The sequence below is a fragment of the Solea senegalensis genome, linkage group LG15 (genome assembly GCF_019176455.1).
Source record: "Solea senegalensis isolate Sse05_10M linkage group LG15, IFAPA_SoseM_1, whole genome shotgun sequence".
NCBI lineage: Eukaryota > Metazoa > Chordata > Actinopteri > Pleuronectiformes > Soleidae > Solea > Solea senegalensis.
The window spans coordinates 14,551,682-14,579,658 of NC_058035.1; the positions used below are offsets into that span (position 1 = coordinate 14,551,682).

A 27,977-nucleotide genomic window follows, 5' to 3' on the forward strand; every position below is an offset into this window, starting at 1 on the left:
AATCAGTCAAAAAAGTCATAGTATAGTATGTCGTCTAAAATGAGACCAAAAAGTCATAGTATAGTATGTTTTCCAAAATCAGTTAAAAAAGTCATAGTATAGTATGTTGTCAAAAATCGGTCAATAAAGTCATAGTATAGTATGTGTCAAAATCACTCAAAAAGTCATACTATAGTATGTCGTTCAAAATCAGTCAAAAAGTCATAGTATAGTATGTTGTCCAAAATCACCCAAAAAAGTCATAGTACAATATGTCGTCCAAAATCACTCAAAAAGGTCATACTATAGTATGTCGTCCAAAATCACTCAAAAAAGGCATACTTTAGTATGTCTTCCAAAAAGTGACAAGAAAGTCATAGGTTAGTATGTTGTCCAAAATCACCCAAAAAGGTCATACTATAGTATGTCGTCCAAAATCACTCAAAAAAGGCATACTTTAGTATATCTTCCAAAATGTGACAAAAAAGTTATAGGTTAGTTTGTCGTCCAAAATCAGTCAAAAAAGTCATACTATAGTATGTCGTTCAAAATCAGTCAAAAAATTCATAGTATAGTATGTCGTCCAAAATCACTAAAAAAAAACAGCTGGGAAGAAGCTCTGCCCTCTGCTGGACACTCCAGACGCTGACACGTTCCTGCAGAACAACCCTATTCCCTCGTATGTTTTCAGTCACCATGTAAAACTCTTTATAGACACTTTGTTGTGTTTGGGAACTAATTTGATTATAATGACCTGTTACTGATTAAAAGGTGTAGCTGTAGCCGCAGTGTTGGAGTTTTAAAAGAAATCTCAATGAAGAACAATATAATTTAAGTTGGTATTAAACATTTATGATGCAATGTCTTTGTTAATTAACCCTGCCAGGGATATCGTGTTTTCTCTAGCATTTTCAGTTTATCTGTGAGCAGGATTACAAAAAATACAGAATAATTTCCATAAAATATTCTGGATAACAGAGTGGATGCAGTGTCTATTCTTTCCCACAACTATGGGTATACTCTACCTGGCACCACTGAATAATTTTTATGGGAAGAAATAGTAGTTATCTTTAACTCTGCCACCTGATTAATTTACATGTGAAGAAAAAAAAAAAACATGTTAATCAACATTTGGAGAGAATCATGCTACTTTTTGTGTGTGTTTGTTTGTGTGTGTGTGTCTACCTGTACCAGTGGAGCCAAATACAGCCTGCTGGCCTACACCACTCTGTCTCTGTCTGAGGCTGAGGGCAGCTTTCAGTCTCACTCCCTCATTGTCCTCCAAAATGGTAAGAGACAAAGGCGTAGAAATGTAATATCTGGGGATATAAAGGGATTATGCTTTCTATCTCCTGATTTGATTCAGTGCCGGGGTAATAATTTAATATTTTTTTTCACTATTAATATTGAAAGCTAAAATTAAACAAAATAACCCATGATTGAAGTTTGGCTTGGATTTTTTTTCTGCGTGAGTGATTAAAATAGATGCATAAAATGAATACATGGGGGGAAATAATGCTGTTATTACTAAATCCACCTGTCATATGAAGTTCTCTAATTTCAGAGTATTTGACATTTAAATATAAATGTTGTTTCTGTAAATATAATTACAATTGACCTTATTCACAGCAGATATTTCATTTACCAGTAACATTAATTAGGGATCCACTCTAGTTTTAAGAGAGATGATGTCATGCAATTGTTTAGGTTAAAGGATAAACCTTTGTACATATTTAATTTTAAAACACAATTCATGTGTTCCATATTTTCTGGGTTTCATTATATCACTGCTACAGCATCTAATTTTGACTTTTGCACAATATTGTATATTTATATTTGTGGGATTTATTGTCTGGTGTCCTTTAACCTTCCAGCTGAGTGGTCATCCTGGCTTCCGCTTTATGGTAACCTCTGCTGTCGGCTGGTTGCGCAGCCTGTCTGTATGACACAAAGCATGATGAGCGGCTACCTAAGTCAGAAGGTGAGTTGACTGTTGTTATCATTAACACTAGCCCCAAAGCTGGTTCCAAGGTTGAAAAATCTAAGTTTCGTTTTTTGGACATTTCTAGCAAAGTGTGGAGGGGATGAACCGCTGCTGCAGTCTTTACTGTGTCTTGAGTGCGGGTTTTTTGTCCTGTTATTTCACACCAGAAGAAATTGATGCAAAAGTGCACCCTACTCTCAAGATACCGGTCAATAAGGTGAGACAATGTACTGACCTTCACATTCTACATTTATTTTTCTCTTGTTCAAGTTGTTCTGTCGATGCCTCACCCCAGAATACACACTTATTAGAGAATCATATTGCAGTTAATATAGTTAAAATATCTCAACATCGCAAAACTTGGAAAATGTTGCACCTCATTTTCTCTCTTTAAAATATTAGATGAATAAATTGAGAGGCAGAAGAGAGAGATTAATGGTACTGTTATGACTGTTACTACATCTCTATTTTATAGACTATTCAAATGTGTGATTTAAATCAAAACATAACATGTTTATTTAAAGATCAGTTTGACTTTACATTTGCAGAATAAACAAAATGCAAACTGACTCTGTACTCTGTGAGATCCTGCTGCTTTCAACTGAATATTTAATTTCTGCAGTAGTAGAGATGCACTTTAAACTGCAACATCTCATAACATAGCTTAAGTATGTTGTCGTTTCTTTGTTGTGTCAATTTTATAGAGCACCCAGATCCGTGTGATGGAGAAAGAGAGAACAGGCCAGAAATCCCGGAGTATGTCTATTATCAACCCTTCACGTGAGGGATATGAGACTGTTGTCTTCGCCACAGACACCAGGGAGGAACTGGAGGACTGGTTGGACACTCTCCACCAGCATCTCTATGATCAGAGTGAGTGACATGTGGCATAAACTTGGGATTCATAAATAGGCATGCAAGAAAATATCAATAGACTACAACATTCTGATACTGCATTCATTCTTTGAAGGGCTATATCGATATGGAACTAGTCTTGACTGTGGTTTTCTGACAGCGGTTTTGTGGTGTATTTAAGCATCTGACCACTAGTTAGCAGCAGGGTTTTTGGCCTCCTTCCATTCCTCTCACGAAACAAAGAAGATAGTTTATCATTTATGCATATAACACTGTTACTGTTACTGTGGAGTTGCAATATGTCCCAATATATAGAAAATATTGTATCCGGATCATATCGGTATCAGGATTATGTGACATACTGCCAAATTCTTGTCAGTACAAAGCCCTATTCATTATTTATGTGTCTATGAAAGGTTGTGTGTGTTTACATAAAAGAATGTCTTGGACTGAAGCAGTTGCTGTAAATAAATTTAGCTAAAGTTCTCTTTGCAGATACCATAATGTTTTATTTTTGCCTCTTATGCCTCCCCTTGTTGACAATCAGGCCAGTGGCTGCACTGCTGCGACCAGCTAATGAAGATCGACGTCACATCACCACGGAAACCATCGCTCTTCCTCGCAAAGCAGGCCGACTCTGTTTACAACGACCTCAGTGAGTAATTGGAAAAGGTGGATGAATAGAGTTAGATGCTTGATGTTTAATATTTTGAAGGGTTTTCATTTGTGATTTATTGGTGTCTATTTATAGAAGATACTGAGCAAGTGAACGAAATGCCTCATTGAAGTTAATATATTCTGGTAACCGTGTATAATGGCTTTAATTTCAATGGCGATGCATGTAAAAAAAATCCTTTTACATACTAATTAGGATATTGTGCTGTGACATTGTTATAATCCATTGAACATGGAAAAAAGACACAAAGCTGGTATAAACCTGATGTCTAGGCCTTTATATTATTATTTTTACCCTTTCTTTTCCTTCTAGGTATAAATTCACCTGGCAGGTTTGAGAGCATTGCTGATATTATCCACAACAAGATAGAGGAGACAGATGGCCGCTTTCTAATTGGTCACGAGGAGGAGAAGGAAGTGCCTCATTGGTCGACTCTGTTCGATGGATCCCATTCAGTTGTCGTGCAAAAGAGTATTCTGTCCCAGAGCAAAACCTCCACCCCTTGTTCAAGCCCCAACTCCGGCTCAACATCCAACAGCAACAAGAAGCGACGTGCCCCGCCCCCTCCCTCTGACAGAGTGGCTTATACTCCTCCCACCCGTCCTGCCAGACCTCCTCTTCCTGCCAGACCTCCTCCTCCTCCTCCAGTCATATACCAGGAGAAGGAGAACACCAGCACTTGTGCTTCACGCCTGACCACAAGGTCCAAAACAGGCAGACCGTCTCTGGACGCCAAGTTTTCTGCCATCATCCAGCAGCTCCAGCGGAGCAATGCTGGAGGTGCTGGGGCCTCCAGTCGCAAAAACGCTCCATTGGGAGTCCTCGATATACAACCACAGGGTCCACCACAGCCTCCTCTCCAGCAGCTGGAGTACCAGAACGTCCAATCCCAGGCACCTGAAACCACTGCAGAACATGGTTTCATCAGACCCAGTCATGGTCCTGTTCCTGTACCAAGGAGCAAACTTAGGAAGTCTTTCAGAGAGAGGATGAACCTGAAGGCGTTGTGAACCTGACCTTCAACTATATATATGCATTTAAACAACTAATACATATTAGTCCCTGTTGTAGAACTTTTCAGCTGAGCAAGGCAGCATTGGTAAAATTGCAAATCACAATATATTTGACTTGGTCTTAATAGCAGTATTGGGAGGATATTTTAAGAAAGACCGTGCTTCAAGTCTTTAATAATAATGGAGTACTTTATCATTTTGAGGAATATGCTTATCCGATTTCTTGCCAACAGTTAAATGTGCAGATCAATAACAAACTAATATCTGTACAATAAATAAAAGAAGCTGTAGTCACTTGATGGAAAGCTTAGCTTTGTATAACAATTGAAAAAAAACCCAGCTATCCTGGCTGAGGCAATGAATATCAACTAACCAGCACCTCCAAAGCTTACTAATTATATCATGTTTAATGTGTTAAAAAAGGACAAACTTACAGTTTTATGGGAGATGAAGTGTCAGTCTATTTCTTGGCTGAGTGCAGTCGGTCTCATCATCGCCAGAAGAATTTTTACCCACTAATCCAGTCCAGAAAGTCACTGCTTCTAGCCAAGAAAATGAATAATAAATTAAACCTCAACGTTAACACAGTGTTTTTTTGTTTAACAGTGAGCTTTGTGAGTTACCTTTGAAAACAGCTAAGACTAACTGTTTTCCCTTCTTTCAGTCTTTGTGCCAAGATAAGCCATCCATCTTTCAGCTTGGTATTGACTGGATAGGTATTAGAAGTGATATCAATCTTCACATCTAACTCACAGCAACAAAGTGAATCACTGTATTTCCTAAGATGTCATGGCATTGCTATAACCTAAAGGATGACTGTGTGACATGATATCTAAAAGCGTCCTCACACCGTCCGTCATGTTAACCCAAATGCCAGGTGACACCTCATATTACAATATCAATATTGCATTGATACATCTCCAGTCGCCATTTCTCAACTTTTTTTCATGTGCAGCTAACCCACAGATGAAATTGGAAGCTGTTGTGTTGGCTTGAGCACCACCATCATCAATCCCACTAAAATGGAAAGGCCTATTTCTCTGCTCTGCCACTGGAACATGGACTGAAGAAAAAGAGCCTTTCCAAAAGCACTCAAATTGGAATTGATCCACTGGCCAACTGTGGAGGAGTCATTCCTTTTGGAACTATTGACTTATTCCACTTACTGTGACGACTTTATGACCACTATGGCTGATTTCAAGGGAACAGGATTTTAGGAGCAATTGCAAGCACTAATGTGACTTCTCCATTTCCCAGAGGTCTTAATAATGGAGCGACCTTGGTTTTCAGTGGCTACATGGCATGTCAAACATAATTTAACAGGGCCGCCAAGAAAATGGTATGAACAAAACTGAATGCATCGCTATTTTGAGTGGCTAGAATAATGAACGCCCTTGTGTTTTTATCTATCTAGTACTGCTAGCCATTTATTTGAAACGCTCAATGATCATGTGTTGAAAGATGGGCTTCATAATTAACTGGAGTGTACAAAACATTAGGTTTAGCTACTTTCTCTGACATTGCCTCGCCTGGAGTAGCAGAATGGGCAAGGCTACAGTCTCATTTCTCTTTCTTTCTTTTTTTATCTCACTCTGTAAATTCTGTTTAATCAAGAGGGGGAGATGGGGAGAGACAGATTACAGGAGGATTTAGTTTAAGCCGTGAAAGAACTAGGAATGGACTGAACAAAAGGGGGATGCAGCTCAGTATATTAGCATTGTGTTCAAATGCCTCCCATGATTCGAGGGTATTAACCATTAAATTAGTTCATAGTATGTTTTTACCTATTCTGATGTGGCTACACCTCAGGCTTTGTGATGCTAAAACCATCACAGTTCTGCGACACATCCTGCATTTCATCTATTTTAGTTATACTAAAGCACAAATACTTTACATAAGTATTTGTGCAATTATTACTGACCATTACTGTGAAAAACAAACTCTTCTTTATTGTTTTGGACATTTGAGTGTTCAGCCCCGGTGACTTATTTTCAATACAACCAGTGGAAAAGGCACTCTATTAAAATTAACATAGGAGAAAAGCAGGCCAGCTTGTGATTATAAATGTAACTGTGATTTATGATGCGGTCTAAACATTGTCAGTTTGTTCTGGGCTAAACTCGTGAGCCAAAATTTATATTCGTCCTTAATGCGTTTTAAAAATGTAATTTCTTGTTCACGCAACGGCAACAAATGTACCAGCTGTAATTGATGGGGTTTGTTTGTTGATGAAAATGTTGTGTAATTCTGAGTGTAATACCTTCATGTTACCTCAGTTTTACTTTAGGCACATTAATTATTTAGACTTTAAGTGGAACAGTTTTTTTGTAGAAGTAAGCAGCGACATTATATATTACTCTGTTCTCTGGTGCAGTATAACTTGAGACTAGTGCAATGTAAAAACAAAATAAAACTGTTCTTATTTTTGGTCTTCTAAAAGTGCAGTTTTCTCCTCCCTCTCCGTTCATTGTCGTCTTGGTAGCTAACTGTATTTTTTTTTTATTATTATTTAAATATTGCTGATCTGCAATAAAACAGCCTACTTTCAACCCTGTTGAGGCTGCTTTATTTTTGCTGAGCTTGAAAGTATTACTGAATATTTTTCATGGTAAAGGTTTACCAGGGGGTGGCAATAAAAGTCAAAGCATAGCTTTTATTGCAGCCCAACACATTCCAAAGAGATACATGCACTAGCACATTTTTTGTCTGCAGCAAATACTGAGGGAGGTTATGTTGGCTTTGAGCCCAGAAGTAGCCTGTTGTGAAGATTAAGGCAGATGGAATCTCATAGCCAGATAATGGTATTACAATAATAAAACTCCATTCACACTGCATTTACTCAGAAAAAAAAGAGAAGAACATTACATTGCTCTAAGTACACTGGCATAAAACATCCGTTTATTAAGCCCTTGCTTTTTATCTGCAGTTATTTTTCAAAAACAACTGAGGAAACATGTATTGATAGTAAAATATTTTAATTAAATATACAGGAGGTCATATACAAAATGTCTATTTTTTTGTCTTGCTCGCCAGCTGGGTGATTGGTAAACAGATGGCTACTGTATCAAAAACACTTTCAGGATGCACATTAATGGAAATAACATGGGGGGGGGAAATGCAGACAAATAAAAAGAGTATCCTAATTCTTAAACTGTAGTGTTCTTTTAAATCTAACATGAGCAGGGTGACCTTGAAACAGAGCAAACAAGGACACGACTAGATTGTGTAATCGACTTTTATACTGTTTTGTTTTTTTATACTATTTACAGATTATAACAGTTTATATGATAACAACCACGCAATACTATCTACAGTGCTATTTACACAGAAAATAAGACAAAAAGAGAGGGATTTTCATGAATTGATCCCATGTACAGGAGCCAGCACTAACGCCAGTTTAACCTACACACAGCAATGTACAGTACTTAATCAGAAATTAATGTCTTTAAGTATTCAGTAAAACCCTACACAAAGACATATACAGCTTTTTTTTTCTTCTCTCTCTTCTCTTTTAAAAACACCAGACATGTTCACTGTGTATTTCGGCTTTCCTGGATTGCAATTATAGTGGTTGTAAAAGCAAGAGCAGGTGCCCTCTTGCTACCTCGGGCTATGGAGCATGGTCGGTATCAACTAATTTATGGAGTCTGGTACCTTTTTTATCACTGCTAAAAAAAACACATACAGCACACATGCCCCGCGGATGCCAGACACGTGTCAATATTAACTATCAGTAAATCTTTTCAGGTTCTCATAAAATGGACTACTTAACACAGGTAAGTAAAGTAAATAGAATATTTTTGCGCACAAATACTATATAACTATAATAATAATGCATACCTTTAAATTCTGCACCTTACCGATCAAGTCTGGTGTCTGATAGTCAAGTGTGCCATAGAGATTTTGTATGAATGTCTGTGCTGCATTTCAGATAAGAGCGACAGTAATATTTATATTCCTACCCTGCTACAGAAGATAAACCTTAACATCTGTAGTGCTAACTCTAATCCAAGACTGCAAAAGGCACAGATATTTGCAAAGCAATAATATCCTATGTGACAACATTCCTAAATCATACAGTGATTCTTTTCAGCGTGTTGATTTAAAGAGCTGGTTCCTCCCACCCCACCCCACCCCCCCCCAAAAATAAGAGCTTTCAAAGTCACGAACAAAAAAAAAAAAGATGAGATGCTGTGATTTCTTGTGGTGAGCATTCTACAGCAGATGGCTGCATCATTATTCTGGTCCTACACACAGAAACAATCTGCTACACTCTACTCATCACAAGGAATTTTGGGGTCAAGTTACTTTCAATTAAGAAAGTAAATGTTAAAAACTTTTTTGTAATTCATTAAATGACAATAAAAAAACAAAAAAACATTCATAATTTGTCATCCAACGAGACAACTGCTCGCGCCGGGTATTAATCTGAACAGAATAAACGAATAGAAACCTGAACTGAGTAAAAGAAGAGTATACAGTACATCTGTCATACACAGCACCGGAGAATGTTAAGACGAATCTATTTGATGTTACGCAGCACTGCAGTGAGTTTTAATGTCCATTCCATGGAGTCGAGGGGGATTTGACTGTGGCACAAAGCGGCAACAGCTTTCAGCGTGGAGACATGTAAACAGATACAACACCACAAGTGTAAGAATGCGCTAAAGCGCCGTTGCACATAGTTTGCAATGGTGAACGCACCACTAGTTATATAAAGATTTCATTTACGTCGTCATGTTACTTTTAGTGTTTTTAAGCAACAAAGTTTAGCCCTCAGACGCAGTAAACAAATGGCTTTTCTCTGTTGCCCTCCACTTTCTACACATCCAGAGCAACAACCTGACTCATGCTGACTTTGACTAACTGTTTTGTGTGCACATACACAAGCATTGTGCAAATAAGGATACAAACAAAAGAGATACAGTAAGTGGTGATAAAAAAAACAATGAACAGTGCAAAGTATATAAACAAATGCATATACAATTTGGAAAAACAAAAAAATGGGAAATGGAATATTCAGTCCACCAGACTGATCAGTTTATTTGTCTGCTCTCAGCCAAGTTTATTATCAGTGTTTTCCTTTGACTGAGCCACAAACCCCCAAGCCACGGGGGCAAAACAACAAAGACGAGCTGAAAAAAGTTTGTGTGGTTGAGGAAAGACGGGGAGAAACAAAGTGCCTGCTGCCTCACAGTCTGGTGCTGGGGTGTACCGAGGACAGCTGAGGTGGGAGGGTTGAAAGAGGGTACAGGTGATGCAACAGGTCCCCATACAGTGCTGCCCCACCTGGATGCCTGTAGAAATGGTGCGGGCTGTGGTTGGAGGCCAACAGTTGCCTGTGAAGCATTATGGGATGGAAGGCTAATGGGGGCACGAGGGGAGAAACGGCTGACTGGCTCTTCAGGTACTGCAGACCTGGGTGCTGGAGGTCCTGGGCTCCATGTGAGACCAGGCTACCATGTGGGTACAAGCCAGAGTAGAGGTGTGCAGCATGGGGCGGGGGGAAGGTGGTTGTAGGGTGACCCTCAGGGAGATGATTGTTGAGGTGAACGCCATGGGCTGGTTCTGCTGGTTTTAGCTCTTCCGGGTCACTGCGTCGGATTGAGCCAGCAGGGTGGATTGGTGTCACTACACGCACTTTCCTTTCTGGTACTTCTTCGTTTTCAAGCTCCACTAGGCTCCGCTTGCTGGGTCGGACAGGAATGGTGAGCGACGAGTCACTCGACGCTTTGGGGCTGGGAAATGGCTGCGATGACTCTGCTGGGCTCTGTTTGGGCGGAGAAATGGTCATAGGAGGAACCCTGCATGCCTTAGGGTGGGAATCCAAACCCTGGTGCATGATGGGATATGGGAGACTGCAGAAGGAGGGCTTGGAGAAGGAGGACACTCTCTGAGAGAGAGGTTTAGAAATTGTGAAATCTCTGGGTTCGTCGTCTGCCTCTCTGCTCTCTCCGTGAGTTTGAGTCCTGTCACTGAAGTGAGACCGGTAGGCCAGGCCTTCTTGCTCCAGGGCACCACAGACGAAGGCCTGGCTGTCTTCACGGTCCCTGGGGTAGTGCTCTCTCCGCTCTCCGTTGGCAAAGCTGACCATCCTCTCTTGGCTCAGGCAGTTCTCTGTTTGCCTGTACAGACTGTGGAGGTGAGGGGAGGAGTAGCAGTCACCTGGGAAGCTACGAGGCTGAGCAGCAGGGCCTTGGAGTAACTTCTCACCAGAGTTCTCCACACTGTCCTGGGCATGTGTTCGGGTGAGATAGGGCTGCCACGTTGGAGTAACTTGAGGCTGAAGATGATGGCTCGTTCGGGAGCTGTAGGACTCCGACAGCTCCTCGGCAGCGCTCCTCTCTGTTGGGCCACCCATGGCTTGATGTTGAGGCTTGGTGCTCTGGGCATGCTGAATGACTGATGGCCTGAATATGGGCGCTACCTCCGGGATGCTGTCAGACACACATCTGTGCCTTAGTACCACTTCTTCTTCTTCACCCTTTCTCTTCTCTATTTCCCTTTCTGCCACTGATATGACAGGTAGAGAGGAAGTGGCGGTGGGAGGTGGAGGTTGAAGAGAAGAAGTAAAAGAGAAAGGGTTGGACTCACACACTTGAGAGAGAAGTTTCTTTTTGGCCAAAGGTGACATGACCCCCTGACTGGCTTTGCAGTAGGCAGCTGTCTGTGCAAGGCCTTGGGAAGTTTCCTTCTTAGTAACCCCATAGTCTTCTTTCTCCGAGAAGGAATCTGTGCTCAAATCTATACACTGCCTCTCTGCCTGCTTGCACATCGGTAAAACCTTCCCTACTCTCCCACCATGACTTTCAATGGAGTCTTTGACCCTGGAGGAGGACTCAGGCAGAGCAACAAGTCCAGCAGATTTGTTCTGATCCCAACGATGAGGCAGATATGGGTTTTTAGGAATGAAATGCCCTTCAGTTTGCTGTTCACATGTCAGTTTCGCTTGGAGGACGTCGCTGATTTGTCTCCACTCTGGATGGGAGCCAGGCCCCGTGTTGAGGGGTAGACCAACATGTGGGGCTCTGCAATCTGATTCTTTGGGGCACAGTGAAGATGGCTGCTCCACTGCTAGGGACTCCTCTTTCTTCAGGGTAAGTTGTAACTCTTCCTCTTCTATTACAATGGGCTCCTCTCTCAGAGAGACCTCCTGTTTTACGACCCTGGACAGTTCATGATTCTCCTCATTCCCTTTGAAATCCTGCACGCAGAAATATAAGTGTTAGAATCTCAAATATTTTCCCGACAGTTGCAAAGACAACACGCATTGAGAGTGCACAGAGAGAAGAAAGTGAATCCTGATGAGGCTGCAGTATGGAGATGTGACTGACCTGTGATTGTTCTTGGCCCTTCACTGTCTCCTCTCTGTCCTTTTTACTTCCCAGCTTGGGGTTGCTGAGGGGTTTCAATTTCTTGGCCCCCACTGCTTTGGCTTTGACTCCTGGGGCCTTCTCTTGGCTGCCTTCCGGCTTCCTGGGTTTGGTCGAGGGGAGGGGCTTGTCCTGCTCACCTTTGATTTGCCTCTCGTAAGGAAGGAGGAGTCTGAGGGAAGAGTGCAGCGACAGGAATGCAGATGAGTCTGTGCTGCGATCATGTTATGTCACGTCATGCTTGTCATGGACATCTTGTTAATCTATGTTGTGCATTATTGTTTACAAACCAAAACAGTAAAAGTATGGTATGTTTTTTTGTAGACGTTGTAGAATTTCTAATCATACAGTTTATTTGTTTGCTTGTTAATAATAATAATAATAATAATGATAATGATAATGATAATGATAATGATAATAATAATAATAACGACAATAATAATAATAATAATAATAATAATAATAATAACAACAATAATAATAATAATAAAAAAAATAGAGCAAGTTTCAGCTTTACCACAGGCATGCAGTGTATCAAATATGGTGCTTTAAAACCACCTCGATTTAATATCTGGCGAGCATCAACGATCCTATTGTAATTAAACTAGGTTAGGGGAAATCCAGGTTCAGATGAGTGCCAGAGTATGTGTGTGTGTGAGAGAGAGAGAGAGAGAAAGAGAGAGAGAGAGAGAGAGAATGTGAATAACCAGTTATCTCCTGCTGAGACAGATCACATTTGGTATTAGTTTAACCTTGAGAGAAAACAATACATGTGTGCATGTTGAGTGTGTGTGTGTGGTGTGTTTGCGAAAAGGAACCAAAACCAAACTATTTAAAGGAACCACATACAGTACGACATCTAATTTAATATACTAATATGAATAATCACATAAGCTCCGACAGTGGTTGCAATAAATATTTGAGGTGGTCACAGTTACAGTCTCCACTATTTTATCACAGTTGTACAGTTGCCATGCTCAAAACGAAGGATCGCAGCATATGCTCCTGCATAATTAAGTCCATAACAACTGACAAGGAACATTCTGCAGAAAAACCATTCAACTATTTTTGACTTCTGTTATTTCTCTTCTGAATACTTCCCAAGTCAATTTTCCGTATCTGATGTCATAACTAATGGGAACATTAAGATCTGGATAACATAACAATACCCATGTGTAAAATAATGACATGTAGGAACCAGCGAGGGAAATTTTTAGGCTTTTATTGCTCAGAAAAGAAAATGGAAATTGGCATTAGACCAGAAATAAGAAACGCTGTGGAAGTAGGAACCAAGACAACTGAAAAGCTACAACCCTCTAAACTTCAATAAGCTCCTCTGAAAATCTCTTCAGCTCCTCTGACAGGTTTCTTTTTTTTTTTTTTACAATAACAATCCATAAAAGCCAGACAGAAACATGACTTTCTCAGTCATGAGAGAAAAACAGGTCTTCTCGTGTAACGACAAGAGATGGTTGCACTAGTCCTTTTAAGGGACATGGCGGTAAAACAAACAATGAATCAAGAGCTGTTTCGCCTCCTCTTCAAAAGGAAGAAAAAAAAAAAGCCTCAGAGAGTTCAAGAGGCTCTGTGGGATTTTTTTGTTATTTTTCCTCTGAACAAAAGTGCTGGCAGGGAAAGCGGTGAAACTACATTTCTTACAGCTGGTCTGGCACCAGGCCCTAGGCCAAGAAAGGAAATGTACTATTAAATGTGACTTATTGGAAAGACAGAGAGCAAAGGGGTTGTGAAAGAGTGTAGGGGAGGGGAAAGAGAGCAAAGGGAAAAAGAAATGGAGGGAGCCAGAGAGCGGATAATGACATGTTAATGAATAGCACAAAGGATTGTGAATGAAGGAATTAAAAAAAAAAATGGTGAAAATAAAAACATGCAGTCATTCAAACTTTAAAATAGCAGCAGTGGTAAAATATTAAAAATAGGGAAGTGGTGCTCAGGCTGTCTATATTTAGGAGAAGAATAATTAAACAGAGATGAGTGCAGATATACTAACAGAGATCAAAGCACGAGAAAAGTGGCACACATTCACAGTGTACCAGGGCACATTGTTGACTATCGCTCTCATCTGTGGGAAAGAGATGGCTGCCTTGGCCTGGGTCAACTTTATGGAATGTCAATATGGGGTGGGGGGAGGTGAGTCGCAGGCCCGGATAATGTAAGAGCTGACCCCTGGAAATTACTGGAGCCTTAAATAGTTCCAAATGGAAAGCCTAAGATGTTGTGTCGACAGGAAACCCAAAATCAGTCTCAGGAAGCGGCCGACAATGTCAAAATGATTTGCCATGTTTAATTCAATTATTATAACGAGACGTGTCTTTCTACTCTTTTATGTAAATGTCCACAAATGAGCAAACAAACTGCAGCCACTCATTCATCCATTTTTAACTCTGTGATAAGTTAAAAAAAATAAATAAAAGACATGTAATATAGTGCGCACGATTCAATACCACTTATATAAGTAGCAATTTCCTCCAAGGATGGGCTTGAGCTTGGCAGCCACTGCATTAGTTGAAGGAGATCCAGGCGCAGTTAATAAAGGGAGCCACTAGGGGGCATGTGCTACACTGAGAGTTTCCAGGAAAGAATTTCATTAAAGCAGGAGAGGCAACATTTTTACGAGGTCAATAAATACTTAACTTCCTCTCGTGCCAATTTATCACCTGCCCTTTGTTTAAGCAGCTGTTTTCCATGTTGATAATGAGCAACTTAAATATGACACACAAGACACCTCATCTGAATTAAACTAAACATTATTTCTATCCATATATCTACCTACAAAAATGAAGAAAATGTACCTATTACACCATTTGATGACCTTATAAAAGTAATATTATAAGAAATATTGGCATTCACTTCACAAATATTGTCCGTCTAAATTTATAGACGGCATATAGAGCGCCATGTTAATGAAAGGTTTTCACTTCCCTGTGTAACTAAAAACACTCAATGCAGAAATACAGCCCACATTTCAGTTAGACAACGCCTGTAAACACAAACACCATCAAACCACAAATGTCAACTAAGCATGTCTCTGCCTTTGAAATAATAGATTGCACACAAAGCACCCCAAAGTAGACAACTTGGCAAAAACAAGGTGACTTTACCAGCAATGTGCTGCACTCATCTCATCTGAGTTTTGTGTTACAGGAACACGCAGTGTGCTCAAATCCAAGAAATGCCTAAGTCACCAAATAAGTGGAAAAAGCCTGCGGGCTGTTCCATTTCAACGATTTCCCTCCCATCCGTGCTGAAATTAATTTTAGCTAGTGTTGTGTTAAGATCACAAGAGCTGCTTCGTGTGTTCAAAAAAAAAAACTATTTAAAGAGCTGCTGGACGAGCCCCTGGGGCTGTAGAAACATTTGTAGGAAAGAAAATGACTTACATTTACAAGCCTGTGAGGAAGAGACTACAAATAAAACAGATGAAATCAAATCTTTATCACATCTTAATGCAATGATTAGGCATCGTCAGCACAATGACAACACAGTAACTGCTGCTGAGAGAGAGAGGAGGATATGGGGAAAGAAGGAAGATGCCAGCAGAGGGATAAACAGATATTGTAGCCGGTCCCTCTGCTTTGGATTCATGCCTCAAAGCCCCTCTTTTGTCTCAAAGCCAAACCACTTGAGGTGACCCTCATTCATGCAGTTAAAACAGGAGGGCAGCACAGGAATGTATGAAAACTTAAGTCCTTTGTCAAGTCTGAAAATACCAGATTTAAAATGACCTCCACTGTTCCCCTGGGGTTTGCTCTCATTAGCTGCTGCTGCTGCTGCAGCCTGTGCTAAATGTTCATGAGGGCAGGTGTGAGCTGAGAGCACGGACTGTTTGAAATAATGTAAACTATTATGTGTAAAGGAACTCCTAAATCCGTCAGCCGCTAAAATATTAATACCATAAATATATGGCATTCAGTCGCTCTTCAAAGTCAGTTTAATTTGCTGCTGTACTGAACTACTTATTAATCTCAGTGGACTTGAATAGACTCTCATACAGTTGATTGCCTGTCACACGTCAGTGCAGTAATTTGTGATTTTTCACTGCCACTGGGGGAAAGTCGTCCAGTGGTAGAAGGAAAATAAACCCTGGACCTGCTGATTAAATACTAAACATAAACTACTCAACACATTTTTTGATTTGGGGGAAGGAAAGAAAAAAAAATGTACTGAAGCATTTTGTGTTGGAGAAACAAGCTCTGGGGATTAAAATAGCTGCCTGCTATTTCAGTGTAAGGAACATGTAGCTCTTTGGCTCCACATTCAGTAGAAGAGTCGTGGATATACAAAGAATTTGGCCGTTAGTTTCAAGGATAAGACAAGTTGAGATTGCGGACAGAAAATATACAATAATCCCTGGCCTTGTGCTGTAACTCTTTCTCTCCAGATATTTTGATTTCTTTATTAGAAATCGGTCATTGTTTTCGTCTTGCACGTCTCTTTAGGAATACAAAGCCTGAGGGTACAGGGTTGATACTCCCTCTCTTATTGCAATCCGATGATACCCCTTGTTTTAGATCGAGTATTAGACAACGCAGAACGTAACGCACTGTGTTTGATGTGCCTGCAATAACAGCATGGGCGACGCAGAGAGAGATGCTGATGAGGACAAAACACTGAGCCTCTAACAGAATAAGATGAGGAACAATGTACTGTGCTGAATCTGAAATAAAATTCAATTTAAATTCTCTGTATATGAACCGACTCACTAATAATTATTATCATTTTTTTTATATTTGGAGAGTAGCTGCAGTGAATGCACGGGAACATTGACACCAGGAGGGATGAATAAAGGTTGAATCAATAAAACATCTCGTCGGCTAAAATTGGAACTGGCATGCATCTGTCTGAAAGGACTATCTGCATGATCTGAGCTGGAGAATATTTCACAGGCCTTGGAGTCTGTGTACAGTACATCTGGCAAACATCTAATACTTTAAAGATAAAATTGTTTAAACCCAAACCCCATCATCTGCACTCTCCGCTATTGCCCAAAACCTCCTAGTTTTTAAATAGCAAATTATTCTAAATTGCTTCTCTGTTGCCATGGATACCCCCCTCCAAAATCCTCTCCCGCCCCAATGCCAATCCCATTGTGCAATTACATTAGACTGCCAAGGCACAGTGAGGTATTAAAATCTGTAAGAGGCAGAAATGAAGAGAGATAGTGAAATGTGATGTTTCTGTAACAAGAGATCACGTAGGAAACCAGGAAGATTAAATATGTAGGAGCTGTTAAAAGGCGCTGACCTGTATAATGAAAGAAACAGCATGAAGTGCAAGGCAGGGAGCGGGTGAGAAAGTGAGAGAGAGAGTGAGAGAGAGAGAGGGGTTTGGGGGTGTGTGTGTGTGGGGAGTACAGAGAAAATGGCACAGCACAGAAGCAAAAGGCAGTCTATTTCAAGGTTATTGATGCCATCTTTTTCATGACCTCATTTTTAATTCAGAGCGCTGGGCCCTGACAGCTAATCTCAGGAAACGGTTTAAATAAATATCATTAAAGTTTCCCTTATAGCTGCGGCAGTCCTTGGCTTGGACATTTCTACATTGATTTTTCCCGGCACACTAATGAACGGCACAGTGCGACTAAAAAACAGTAACATTGAAAATGACAATTAGCTGAGGTTATCTCCCCTTCAGTTCCAGCTATGTAACTCCATTACTACCAGTGATTACTGCCTTCTACTGGACAGCATGAATATAATAATTATGCTGCGGGCTCCATGTTTCACAATAACATCTCCTAGGAAACCATTTTATATGATTTTACCATTAGGGCACTAAAGCGATAATGTGTGTAATTTAAAAGGAGAGCTGAGTGCTTGTGGATATTCACAGTCTTTAACCTGAATAACACCAAGAAAGCCAAGAATATCCACTTAATTTAAAGCAATTACTTCCCGAAGAAATGTTTTTATTCCTCTTACTAGTTTAAGACTTTTAAAAAAAAATTATTGTTATTATTATTATTATTATTATTATTGTTATTATTATTTCCTGCTCAACTCTACTTTGGCCCCACTGAGGCAAATCAGAAGTGATGCATCTGAGGGAAGTGGGGAAAACATTAAAGTGTTGTTCCAGTTTGTATACTGTACATTCTTCCCCGTGAATTATATTTCTGTAGCACATTGACTAATGATTAAAGGTGGAAACAAAGACGCCTCTGGGGAACAAACACACACTTCAGCGAGCGCACAAACAGGCTCATTCATCATGCGCAGAGAATGGCCGTGTTTGCTGAGTTAATACAATGAAGCTAATTGCCCTCTGAGCAGCCCAAACACTAAGGCTCAGCTAAAATTATTCCCCTGAATGAAAACTTGCTCAGCTTCAGCTGATCTCTCCCTCACACTCTCCCTCACACTCTCTCTCTCTCTCTCTCTCACACACACACACACACACACGCCCAGTCACCCCCTCCGCTCTCACACCTCCCTCTCCCTGTCAGCCTGATATTCACTGCAGTGTGTGGATATTATTGCTTTGTATTGATTCAGCATTATTTTCTCTCAGCTGCTTCTCAGTGGCTGGAGAGGGAAAGGCCAGCACAGCAGCAGTCACACCTCAGCGCTTCCGGCATGGTGCCGTCCCATCCCCGTCTGCATTCCAGCGGCCATACATTCACGCTATAAACGCGATGAACAACATCGCCTTTTACACATTTTGGCTTCTGAGCCACGCAAATACAAAACAATTCCGTATGCCGAGTATTCTGCAGAGAAGCGTGGAGTGATCTCGCGGAACCAGAACATTCTTTGATGTCATTAACTGTATACAAAAGGAAAACCAAGAAACGCTCTAGTGTCTTTTTTTTTTAATCATTGCCTGAGGAAACAATGGTGCATATTTTAATCACACTTTGTATTCCTGTGTTTCATATCGTTTTATTCTTTAGTTAATCTTTTGAGCATTTTGTAACCATCCTAAAATGTCGGAATGATTTTGAGTGTTTTAACTACGATACTAAATATTCCCCCAAATGGTGTTTTTTTTTGTGTGATAGGGAACTCATATTATGGTACAACCATCTTATTTCTGCCATAATTAGTAACGACACAAAATGTGTGTGAGACATCAGGGCGGATGAATTTCATCCTGAAAGGTATTACACTAATGATAGCCTTAAGTAATTCTCATTACCAAGCTATTACCTGAATATGACTGAGGATATAACATGGTATTACTGCAATACCCCTATTAACATATTTATCATCACCAAGCTGGAAATTGAAATAAGATGGTATTATCATAATATTACAAAATGATTACTATACTATTACTGTCATGTAATGTAAAGTGTTAGCACATGTTTTGACTTTTACAGCAGCAGCAGCAGCAGCCCTGCGATGGCTTGAAAGGAGCGCCACTGAGCACCAGGGAGGAGCCCTGAAGCATAGAAAGTAAGTACTGGGAGCATTGTGTAAACAAAAGCGGCATCCTCAGCTGAGCATTTAGAGGCACATTTGTTTGACACATTACACTCTCACACCTATGGTTTCACAGATTTTCTTGGAAAAGCCTCTCTGACCTATGCTTGCAAAATGTTGCTTACAGCATGTAGCCTTAACACAATATGAAGCTGGCCGGCTCCCTCATAAGGTAGTGCTGGTTTATTGCTGTAGGTGGTGTCAGGTGTGTGCGTGTTTTGTGTGTGTGTGTGTGTGTGCGTGTGTGCGTGTGCACGTGCATCTGAGCTCTGCTGATGCATGAACCGGCAGCAGCGGGAGAGGTGTGGAAAAGGGTCGCCAGCCCAGAGGAATGACCTGCTTCATGAGCGACTGGTTATCTCTTGTTGCAGAGATCGTATGTGGCATTTGTTTAACCTTGGGAAAGTGTGTGTGTGTGTGCGTGTGTGTGTGTAAGCAGCCCTGCATAATACCCTCACAGCTCCCTCAGGATCATACCCATATGCTTTCTTTGGTTTGGTAATTCTGTGTGATTATAATGTGAAGGTTTATGATCCTGTAGTAGCAGTGTCTGACTGACTGATTAAATTAATACATTAAAGTGGCATATTCACGTTTTCATTTATGGTGAAAGAGGGCTGTAACAGTATACATGTAGGTCAGTGAAAGAGAGAACGTGTCTCATTCCTGCGATAAATGTCTAAGAATGACGATGAGTAGTAAACTGTCTCCAACAGTCTTTAAAGCCATAAAGATCTGTATTTTTATTCAAGGTATCTACTTAATTTAGTCGCCGTTATCCATCTCTGCTGTAACCTCTAGGAGAAACAGCAGTGAGGGAGGAAATATTCGGTACCACTAATTATCCAGTGTGTTGTCTTTTGCTTTTTTTCATTTTATTTTGTGTATTTGGATCACAATGTCGCTCAGAACTGCTGCTCATTCTGCCGCCGAATATCTCCTCGCGAAGCGCAAATGCACGGGGGAACGAAATGAGACAAGACGATGACGACTATTCCTATTATCTCACGCTGCTTCCCGTTGCCGTCAAACTAGGTTTTTGTTGTCGCTTTTATTGGGAGACACCTAGCGGTACAAATGACATACTGTGCGTTTAATAATTGAAAAAAAAAACTTGTTGATGTTGTGTTGAGCTGTCAAAGCCACTTCAGTGTGCTTTTAGAGCAGTAAAGATGGAGTTTCAGGTGTAATTGGTTGAGTGATGCCACGCAACGAATCAATTAATCCAAAGAAAATGATTGACTCTCATCTTACTATGAATTGATTTTCATCCATGAGGAATGCATTTGTTATTACTATTAGAAGAGCATGTGTGTAAGTGCGCCGACTTCCTCTGAGGATCAACATTAGTCCACCATTGTGATCATATCATATTCGATGCAGCTGTGGGGAGTTTACTGGGTTTCACATGTGCATGTACGGCAGTGACGTGTCATATATAACCGCCTACGCAGTAACTCACCTCTCGTAGTGTCTCCGTGTACACGTGGCCGCACTTGTGCTGCTGGGGTTTCCACCCAATTCGTCATATACATGCTTCCACTGTCTGCGCACTGTGATCTGCAGGGATGGACGAGAAGACAGAGAGGATGAGACAAAGAGAAAATGAATGAGAGGGTAATAAAAAAGAAAACAAAAAAAAGAATGTACATGTAGAATGAAGGAAATTGAAAAAACATGAGAGAGAAAAAACACACACACACAAGTGGTTGACATCATTTTGAAGACTTGGGGAGATACTGAGTCATGATGTTCCAGTTATTGAATCCTCAACACTCAATTCTCTAACATAATAAGCTCTGTTAACATCATACAGTCAGTTGTTCCTACCATAAGCCCCTATCCCATAACAAATGGCTGGCTACAGCAGAGAACACGAAACTCCAGAGCTAATAAACAACAACAGGAATTGTAAGAATCGGCTGTAGCTATGAGGGGTTTAAGCCCCAAATTATACGATCTGTATCCTGTTTATAGCATATAGAAATAAAAAATAAAAGGCATGACTAATGCTTTAGATGACTTAACATCAAACACTGACTTCACTTTTTGGAAACGCTAAATAGTGAGTGAATAATTGTCAGGTGAGGCTGCCAAGTGAAAAACCTCAGCAGAAGACTCAATATTTCTGACTCACATAGGTTATACACACACACATATGTATATATATATATATATATATATATATATATATATATATATATATACATACACACATACATACATATGTATATATATATATATATATATACATACACACATACATACATATATATATATATATATATACACACACATATGTATATATATATATATTTTTTCACTTCTCCAAAATGTGGAAAAAAAAAATTGCTCTTTGACCAATTTCCTTGTGACCAGTCTAGAGCAGAGGAACATATGTTTTCCACTCTAAGGGGGAGTTTTGAAACAATGGCATCGTTTTTTTTGCTAAATGTGGCTCTGAGCGCGACTTTCTTCTTGGGAAAATAGTGACTGACCTCAAGGGGCAAAAGGAGGGCAGAGAAAGAACACAGAGAGAGCGAGAGAGAGAGAGGAGGAGGAGGACAGAAGGGAGGGAGAGAGAAAAGGAGAGCCATAAGGAAAAATAAGGAAGAGGGAGGTAAAGAGAAAAAAGGGGGAGAAGGGAGGGACCTTGACGACAGAGAAGGAATATATTGCCACATATGTGAATACTTACCAACTCATATCCTCCAAGTTTCTGAGCAGCTTGAAACATGGTCCAAAGGTTGACTGTGGGAGACAGAAGACAAACAAGGCAGTCAGGACTCTGGGAAAAAAGACCTGAGCTGAGACGCATGACGTCATATACAGTCATTACACCAGAGAGGGGATAAACACAGAGCTGGAGGAAGTTATTCAGATCCTTTGCTTAAGTAAAAAGCATTAACACAAGAACGCTAAAATATTCAATTACAAGTGGAAGTCGTTCATTTAAGTATTAGCAGTAGAAACGTACATAAATATCAAACAATCCATTATGCCGCGTGGCTCCTTTCACAGATTAGTGGCACTGATGCATCCACATGTAAACTGTATTTAAATGATGTAGCTGCTCATTTCACAATCTCTGTAAACACTTCAAGTTTTACACGATATGACCTGCTGATGATGATGATGATGATGATGTGTTTAGCAAGTGAAATCAGAATCTGCAGAGACTGTAGCAGCTTATACCTTTGAAATTACACATGTAACATGTAAATAACCCACAGTGATATGATAGCTGTGACACCAGGATCAGTGTGGAAATACATATATATATATATATATATATATATATATACATATACATATATATACACACATAACTGTTCTTTATCTAAAAGAATGCAGATAAATACTGCATACATGTTCAATCGCTGAGATAAAATAAGACACATGCTTCGTGCCCACAAAGGAATCTGTTTCTCTCGGCTGCAGCCTGAAGGTATGAATGAAAACGATTACAAGCATCAAATGCTTGGCAATATGCTCAAACGTCTGTTTGAATGAAATGCAAATTCGTTTGCATTTATTTCACCATGCAAATACCCCATGACAAGCCATATCAAACTACAAGTCTTGTGTAACATCCTAAAAATAGCCATGATCGCTTTTTTAGAGAGGCTGTCTGTCTGTCTGTCTGTCTGTCTTTGAAAGAAAATATTTCCTACACAGAACCAAGATGAAGCACAAGTTCATCGCAGGAACTTTCGGTGCCAATGACATTTGTATTTGCTTTCTGTAACATCATTGTTTAACATTTTTATATAAAGGCCTATAAATAAGAGAAGGAGACCTCGCCTGGGGAGAAATCCATCAAAATTCAATCTGTGCGTACACAAAGCCTTGCATTTGTCAAAATGACATTTTCCTATCTCCGCATTTGACAGCATTGATTTTTTTCCTTCCCTCCTCACTGCGACCGTTGTCAATGCACGGGCGGAATAACAAAGGGAGCTGGGTAGGTTTTTCTGTTTGAACTGAGCACTCTGGCGTATTGTGCTTGCTGACTGTTAAAAACAGAGAGCCGCTCTGTTTAACGGGCTGGTTATGCATTGACTGTAATTATCACAATGGTACACGGGAATAGGAGGGAACAGAGCAGATAAAGGAAATGAGAGAACATGTCTTTTCTTAGATGTCTTGTCATTAGCAATTTCTTTTCTTAATTCCCCTCTATTTGGCAGGGGCAATTATCACTGAGATAAGGATGACAAAACAGGAACACAATGCAGCCTCGGTGACACACCGATGGCATGGCAATTAGACAACAAGGATGAAAGACGGGGACAAATTGGAACCGATGTTCACAATCATATGCTGATGCCCAAGTACTGAAGCAAACACGTGTCTAGAACTGCTTCTCTCACATGCACGCATGCGCGCGCACACATACAGTGACTAGTTAAGTCTTGCATATCAAGGACATTCATAATATAAAATGTAACCACTACTATTCCTATTTTATTCCTCCTCAGTACACTGTTTTAACACCTCCGCTGCACCCACACAACGTCAATGGCTGCAGCTGCGGAGTCAATATTAACCAAGTGATAAAAAAAACAGAAGGACAGCAAGTCACATGAACAAACTGCAGCCAGTTTTCCTCTCCAGCTGCACTGTACTGGCTGTCCTCAAACGTAAAAGCCAAATATCGCCTTGTTATTTCTGTTATTCAGGTGCATTCAGCCTCTGTGAATCACTGGGAGGTGATGTAGAGCCATGTTTTTAATAGACAGTCAAGGACTGTTGAATGAAAACAACTTGAGGCTTTTTTTCAACACTGCATATATGGAAGGAGAAAAACATCACACCTAAAAAAATAAATACAATAATTCAATGGAAAGCTACATAAATGTGCAACAGACAAATCATTTTAGGAATAATAATAAAATGCTAAACATTATTTTTATTTAGGTTTTGACAGATTGGTCGGACAAATAATTCATCACCTTGGAGACTGTGATGATCACTTTTTCACTCTTTTTCTTATTTTAGATTTCACAGATTGAATAACTGGCAAACTGTCAGGAAAACAATTTGGTAGATTGTTCATTGATAATGTCGTAATTATGAAATTAAAATTTGAATATGTGCTGGGTGCTTATGTTCTATGGCAGGTAATCAAAAAAATATGTATATATACATACATACATACATACATTTACATATATGTATATACATATATCGTAATTATGAAACGTTGAAGTTGCATGTATGTATATATACACATATACACATATATACATACATATATAGACATAAACATACATATATATATATATGTATATATATATATATATATATATATATATATATATATATATATATATATATATATATACATACATGCTCACATTTCAATACAAAACAGACACAACTGTCACACACAATGAATGAGTTAAAGCACAGTGACCAAATCCATTTATAATACAGGTGCAGTTTCTAAAAAACGGGCTTCATCCTCTCAAAATCCTCTTCAAAATCAACTTAAACTCCACCACAGATCAGTTCTGACAATTTCCGATCACACTGTAAGTTATTCCATGTCGAGGTGAGCAACATTAACTGAGAAAATAATTTATATAGTCAATAAGTTTCTGTAAAATAAAGTGTAAAAGACATGCTATTATTACTGATGTGGAGTTCAGAGGCTTTAATACATGCAACCCCTGAAGTGGAATATAAATTAATAAAAACATGAGAAAGAGGCAGGAAAACAAGCAGGCACAGCTAAATTAAAAGTGCTATGTTATGATTAGTTGAGGTTAAGTCCATTGAGCTACATTTTAATACTTTGCTGGGCTTTTTAGAAATACAGTATCCAATATTTATATATTTATAACACATAATAGACCGGCTAACAAAGCTCAGGTAAGTCTAGTAAATCATTCAACCATCTGTTGCTTTGTTAAATTCCAGACAGATTCATAAAAAGAATGCAACTTCAACAACATCATTTCAGTTTCCAACGAGACAAAAGTCCCTTGTCTGATCTCTTAATGCTTCTGAGGCAGAGTTTAAAAGAAAAATATGAAAACAGCACCTGATCAAATCTAAAGGTTTGTTGTATTAATTATGGATGTGTTTTCCTTCCACCCCCCCTCCTCTTTACATGTACTGATGTGCACACGCTGCCAAGGATGGAGTTAAAACAGCATGATTTCACCATTTAATGAGGGCCTTCCTTATGATGTGTCTGGTGTTGAGATTCAAAGCACGTACTGTATGTTAAACAGTTGGCGTGTGGACCGCAGCTTTATTCTGAGCTCAAACTGACAAAAATGCCTACACCAAAAGTAAAGCATGTTGGGTATGTAATTTTTCCCTCCATCTTCATCTCTTTCTCTTTCTCTTTCTTCTGCTCTCTCACTTACCCTCTCCGTCTCCCGCCACCACAATGACCTATTTAAGCAACAACTTGTCGGCAGCCTAGATGACAGGATTGTCAAAATACTGCGGAGAGGTTAGCAGAGTCAGGGTGACCACAGCTTACCTTCATGTAATAGTTAAGGGTAATGAGTTTTACTGGGCTTTATCAACTGTCACTGTTACATTCAGCAGACATCTCTCTCCTGCTTCTCGTTAATTTGCAGATGCTGTGCTGCACCGTTCTGATGGAAATGTAGCAGAACCTTTCTCGGCTCGTCTGACATTAATGCAAATGTGATTTCCCTTCTTGAATAAAGAGACAGACGTACAATTTAAAACCCTCCGTGTGCAAAAGGAAAGCTCTCACTCTCCTGTGTCTTGCCACAAGATCAAAGGCATAAAACAGATGCACCTTTTCAGAGCGTGCCATTTATGATGTTTACGAGCAGTGTTTCTCCTCTCTGTCCCGTGCAGACTGTGAGTGCAAGCTAAGCATCTGACCTATATCAGAAATCTTTCATCTTAGGGCAGACGTGTTTCCCATACATGTGATGTTCTTCTAACACTCTTAGAGGACGTTCTTGGCTTTAAAAGAGGGAGAGAGGAAAAAAAAACCTTTGACAAGTGTGAGAAGATATTCTCTACTTATAAAAGCCAACTAAAACATGCTCTGACAGGGAGTCTCCAGAATCTTTTACTAACCACTAGATGTTACAGTATATTTCTCAACATAGACAATTATTCTTCTACTTTATTACTGCTGCAGATTTAATGTGTTTTTTACAGTTGAACAGCAGTGTAATTTAGAGATTTGGGGCATTTGGCCTGTGGTAGTTGGCTGCTATCCGCACCTCTTCCACTAAAGCTCTCATATTCTGGATCGCTATGACAGAATCTGCCCCTGACTTGACTCAAATGCAGTTACTGCATTCTCAACTGATCACTACAGAGAAGGTGTGGTTAGAGACGGTGATTAAAACTCACACGGGGATTTCCCCCGGCCCCTCTGACTTCACAGAGAGGAGTTTCATATTTCTTATCTCTAAGCAGAGCCCTTGTCCTTTTTTCTTTTTTTTTTCTACTGTTTAAATAATGTTTTTAGAATAATGTCTGTGCATGTAAACTCAGAATGCAAGTGGGTAAGTTTATTCCTGCTCTTTTAAACTGCTTACCTTCCCCAATGGTGTTAAATCTCCAAAATAAACCTAGTAAAATGTACCCACACAAATATTACTACTCGTCTACAGGGTCTAAACTACCGCTTAAACATCGCCATTGAGGGAATTTTACTCACTCTGTTTGAAGCCGAGGAAGGGAATCCTCTCAATGGGTGTGTCTCTATCTTTCATGTACTTGTAGAGTTCTACTAAGAAAGCCTGCTCCTCTGCTCGACTCTCCTCTGAAGTCTCCTCCTCTTTGTTCTCCTCCTTCTCGTTCCTCTCGTTCCTCTCCTCCCTTTCCTTCTCCTTCTCCTTCTCCTTCCCTCTCTCCCTCTCCTCAGTGGAGGATTTCCTGCTGAGGCCATTGGCCTTGTGTCTGGCTGATGGGGATATTTTCCCGTTGGGTACCGTTTTACAGTTGGGTCTGACCTGCAAACAGAGAGAGTAAAGAGTCAGTGGATGTAATTCTTGATGACAACTAAACACTTAATTGAGAGTGGTATTCAAAGTGTGCCAGGCAGGCAGGATACAATGTGTTTGGGTTCACACACACACATTCTTGCAGGCCACAGAGTCAGCCTTGCATTGATTATCAATGTAGAAGCTCCTCTTGTCATCAAAGATTAGGAACAGATTAGTTTGACTGCAGCTTCAAGGGAGAATTGCTAATATTGATTTAACTGCTCCAAGGTCACAAGAACAACAAGTATGGAAGGGCTTTCAAAGAAGCTTATTTCCTCCTCTTTGAATATTACAGCAGTGTCGGATAAGGGCTTGATAAAAAGGAGTGTAATAAAAAATACAGAATCAATGATACAGAGTCTTTAAAAATGTCACAGAAAAATAATTGATTTTGTGATCAAAATTCAAAGTAATGTGATTATAACACAAAGTAAATTATGCTAATGGCTTAATGTTTTCAGTGAAGGATATTCTTCCACTGTCGTATGTTTCTATTATTGTTGTTGGAGGCAGAGAAGAGAGATACACACTAATAACAATGCTATCATGACGGATCAATAAATACATATCAATACATTAGTATACGGTACTTTATTATTACATTATTTACACAACTGAAGATGTATTATAGCATTTATATTACACATTTATCATTCAT

General features: G+C 39.8%; 2 protein-coding genes across 2 annotated transcripts in view; one reads left to right on the forward strand and one right to left on the reverse strand.

Moving 5' to 3' along the window:
- Nucleotides 1–581: 581 nt before the first annotated feature.
- On the forward strand, nucleotides 582–7,056 carry rtkn2 (rhotekin 2; the record flags this gene model as incomplete). The annotated part of the gene is made up of 7 exons (XM_044046309.1): nucleotides 582–658; nucleotides 1,174–1,268; nucleotides 1,854–1,960; nucleotides 2,049–2,180; nucleotides 2,668–2,836; nucleotides 3,366–3,473; nucleotides 3,807–7,056. Coding segments are annotated over 7 exons (1,386 nt in total), but the record flags the coding sequence as incomplete, so codon positions are not given.
- A 1,586-nt stretch (nucleotides 7,057–8,642) lies between these two features.
- The window catches only part of arid5b (AT-rich interaction domain 5B), a 70,983-nt gene continuing 51,648 nt past the window's right edge, over nucleotides 8,643–27,977 (reverse strand). Inside the window, exons 6-10 of the mRNA XM_044045364.1 lie at nucleotides 26,992–27,286; nucleotides 22,021–22,073; nucleotides 20,785–20,882; nucleotides 11,842–12,052; nucleotides 8,643–11,711 (exon numbers count right to left, since the gene is read on the reverse strand). Coding sequence (XP_043901299.1) covers nucleotides 9,699–11,711; nucleotides 11,842–12,052; nucleotides 20,785–20,882; nucleotides 22,021–22,073; nucleotides 26,992–27,286 — 2,670 coding nt within the window. The 3' untranslated portion in view covers nucleotides 8,643–9,698. The remainder of the gene's footprint in view (nucleotides 11,712–11,841; nucleotides 12,053–20,784; nucleotides 20,883–22,020; nucleotides 22,074–26,991; nucleotides 27,287–27,977) is intronic.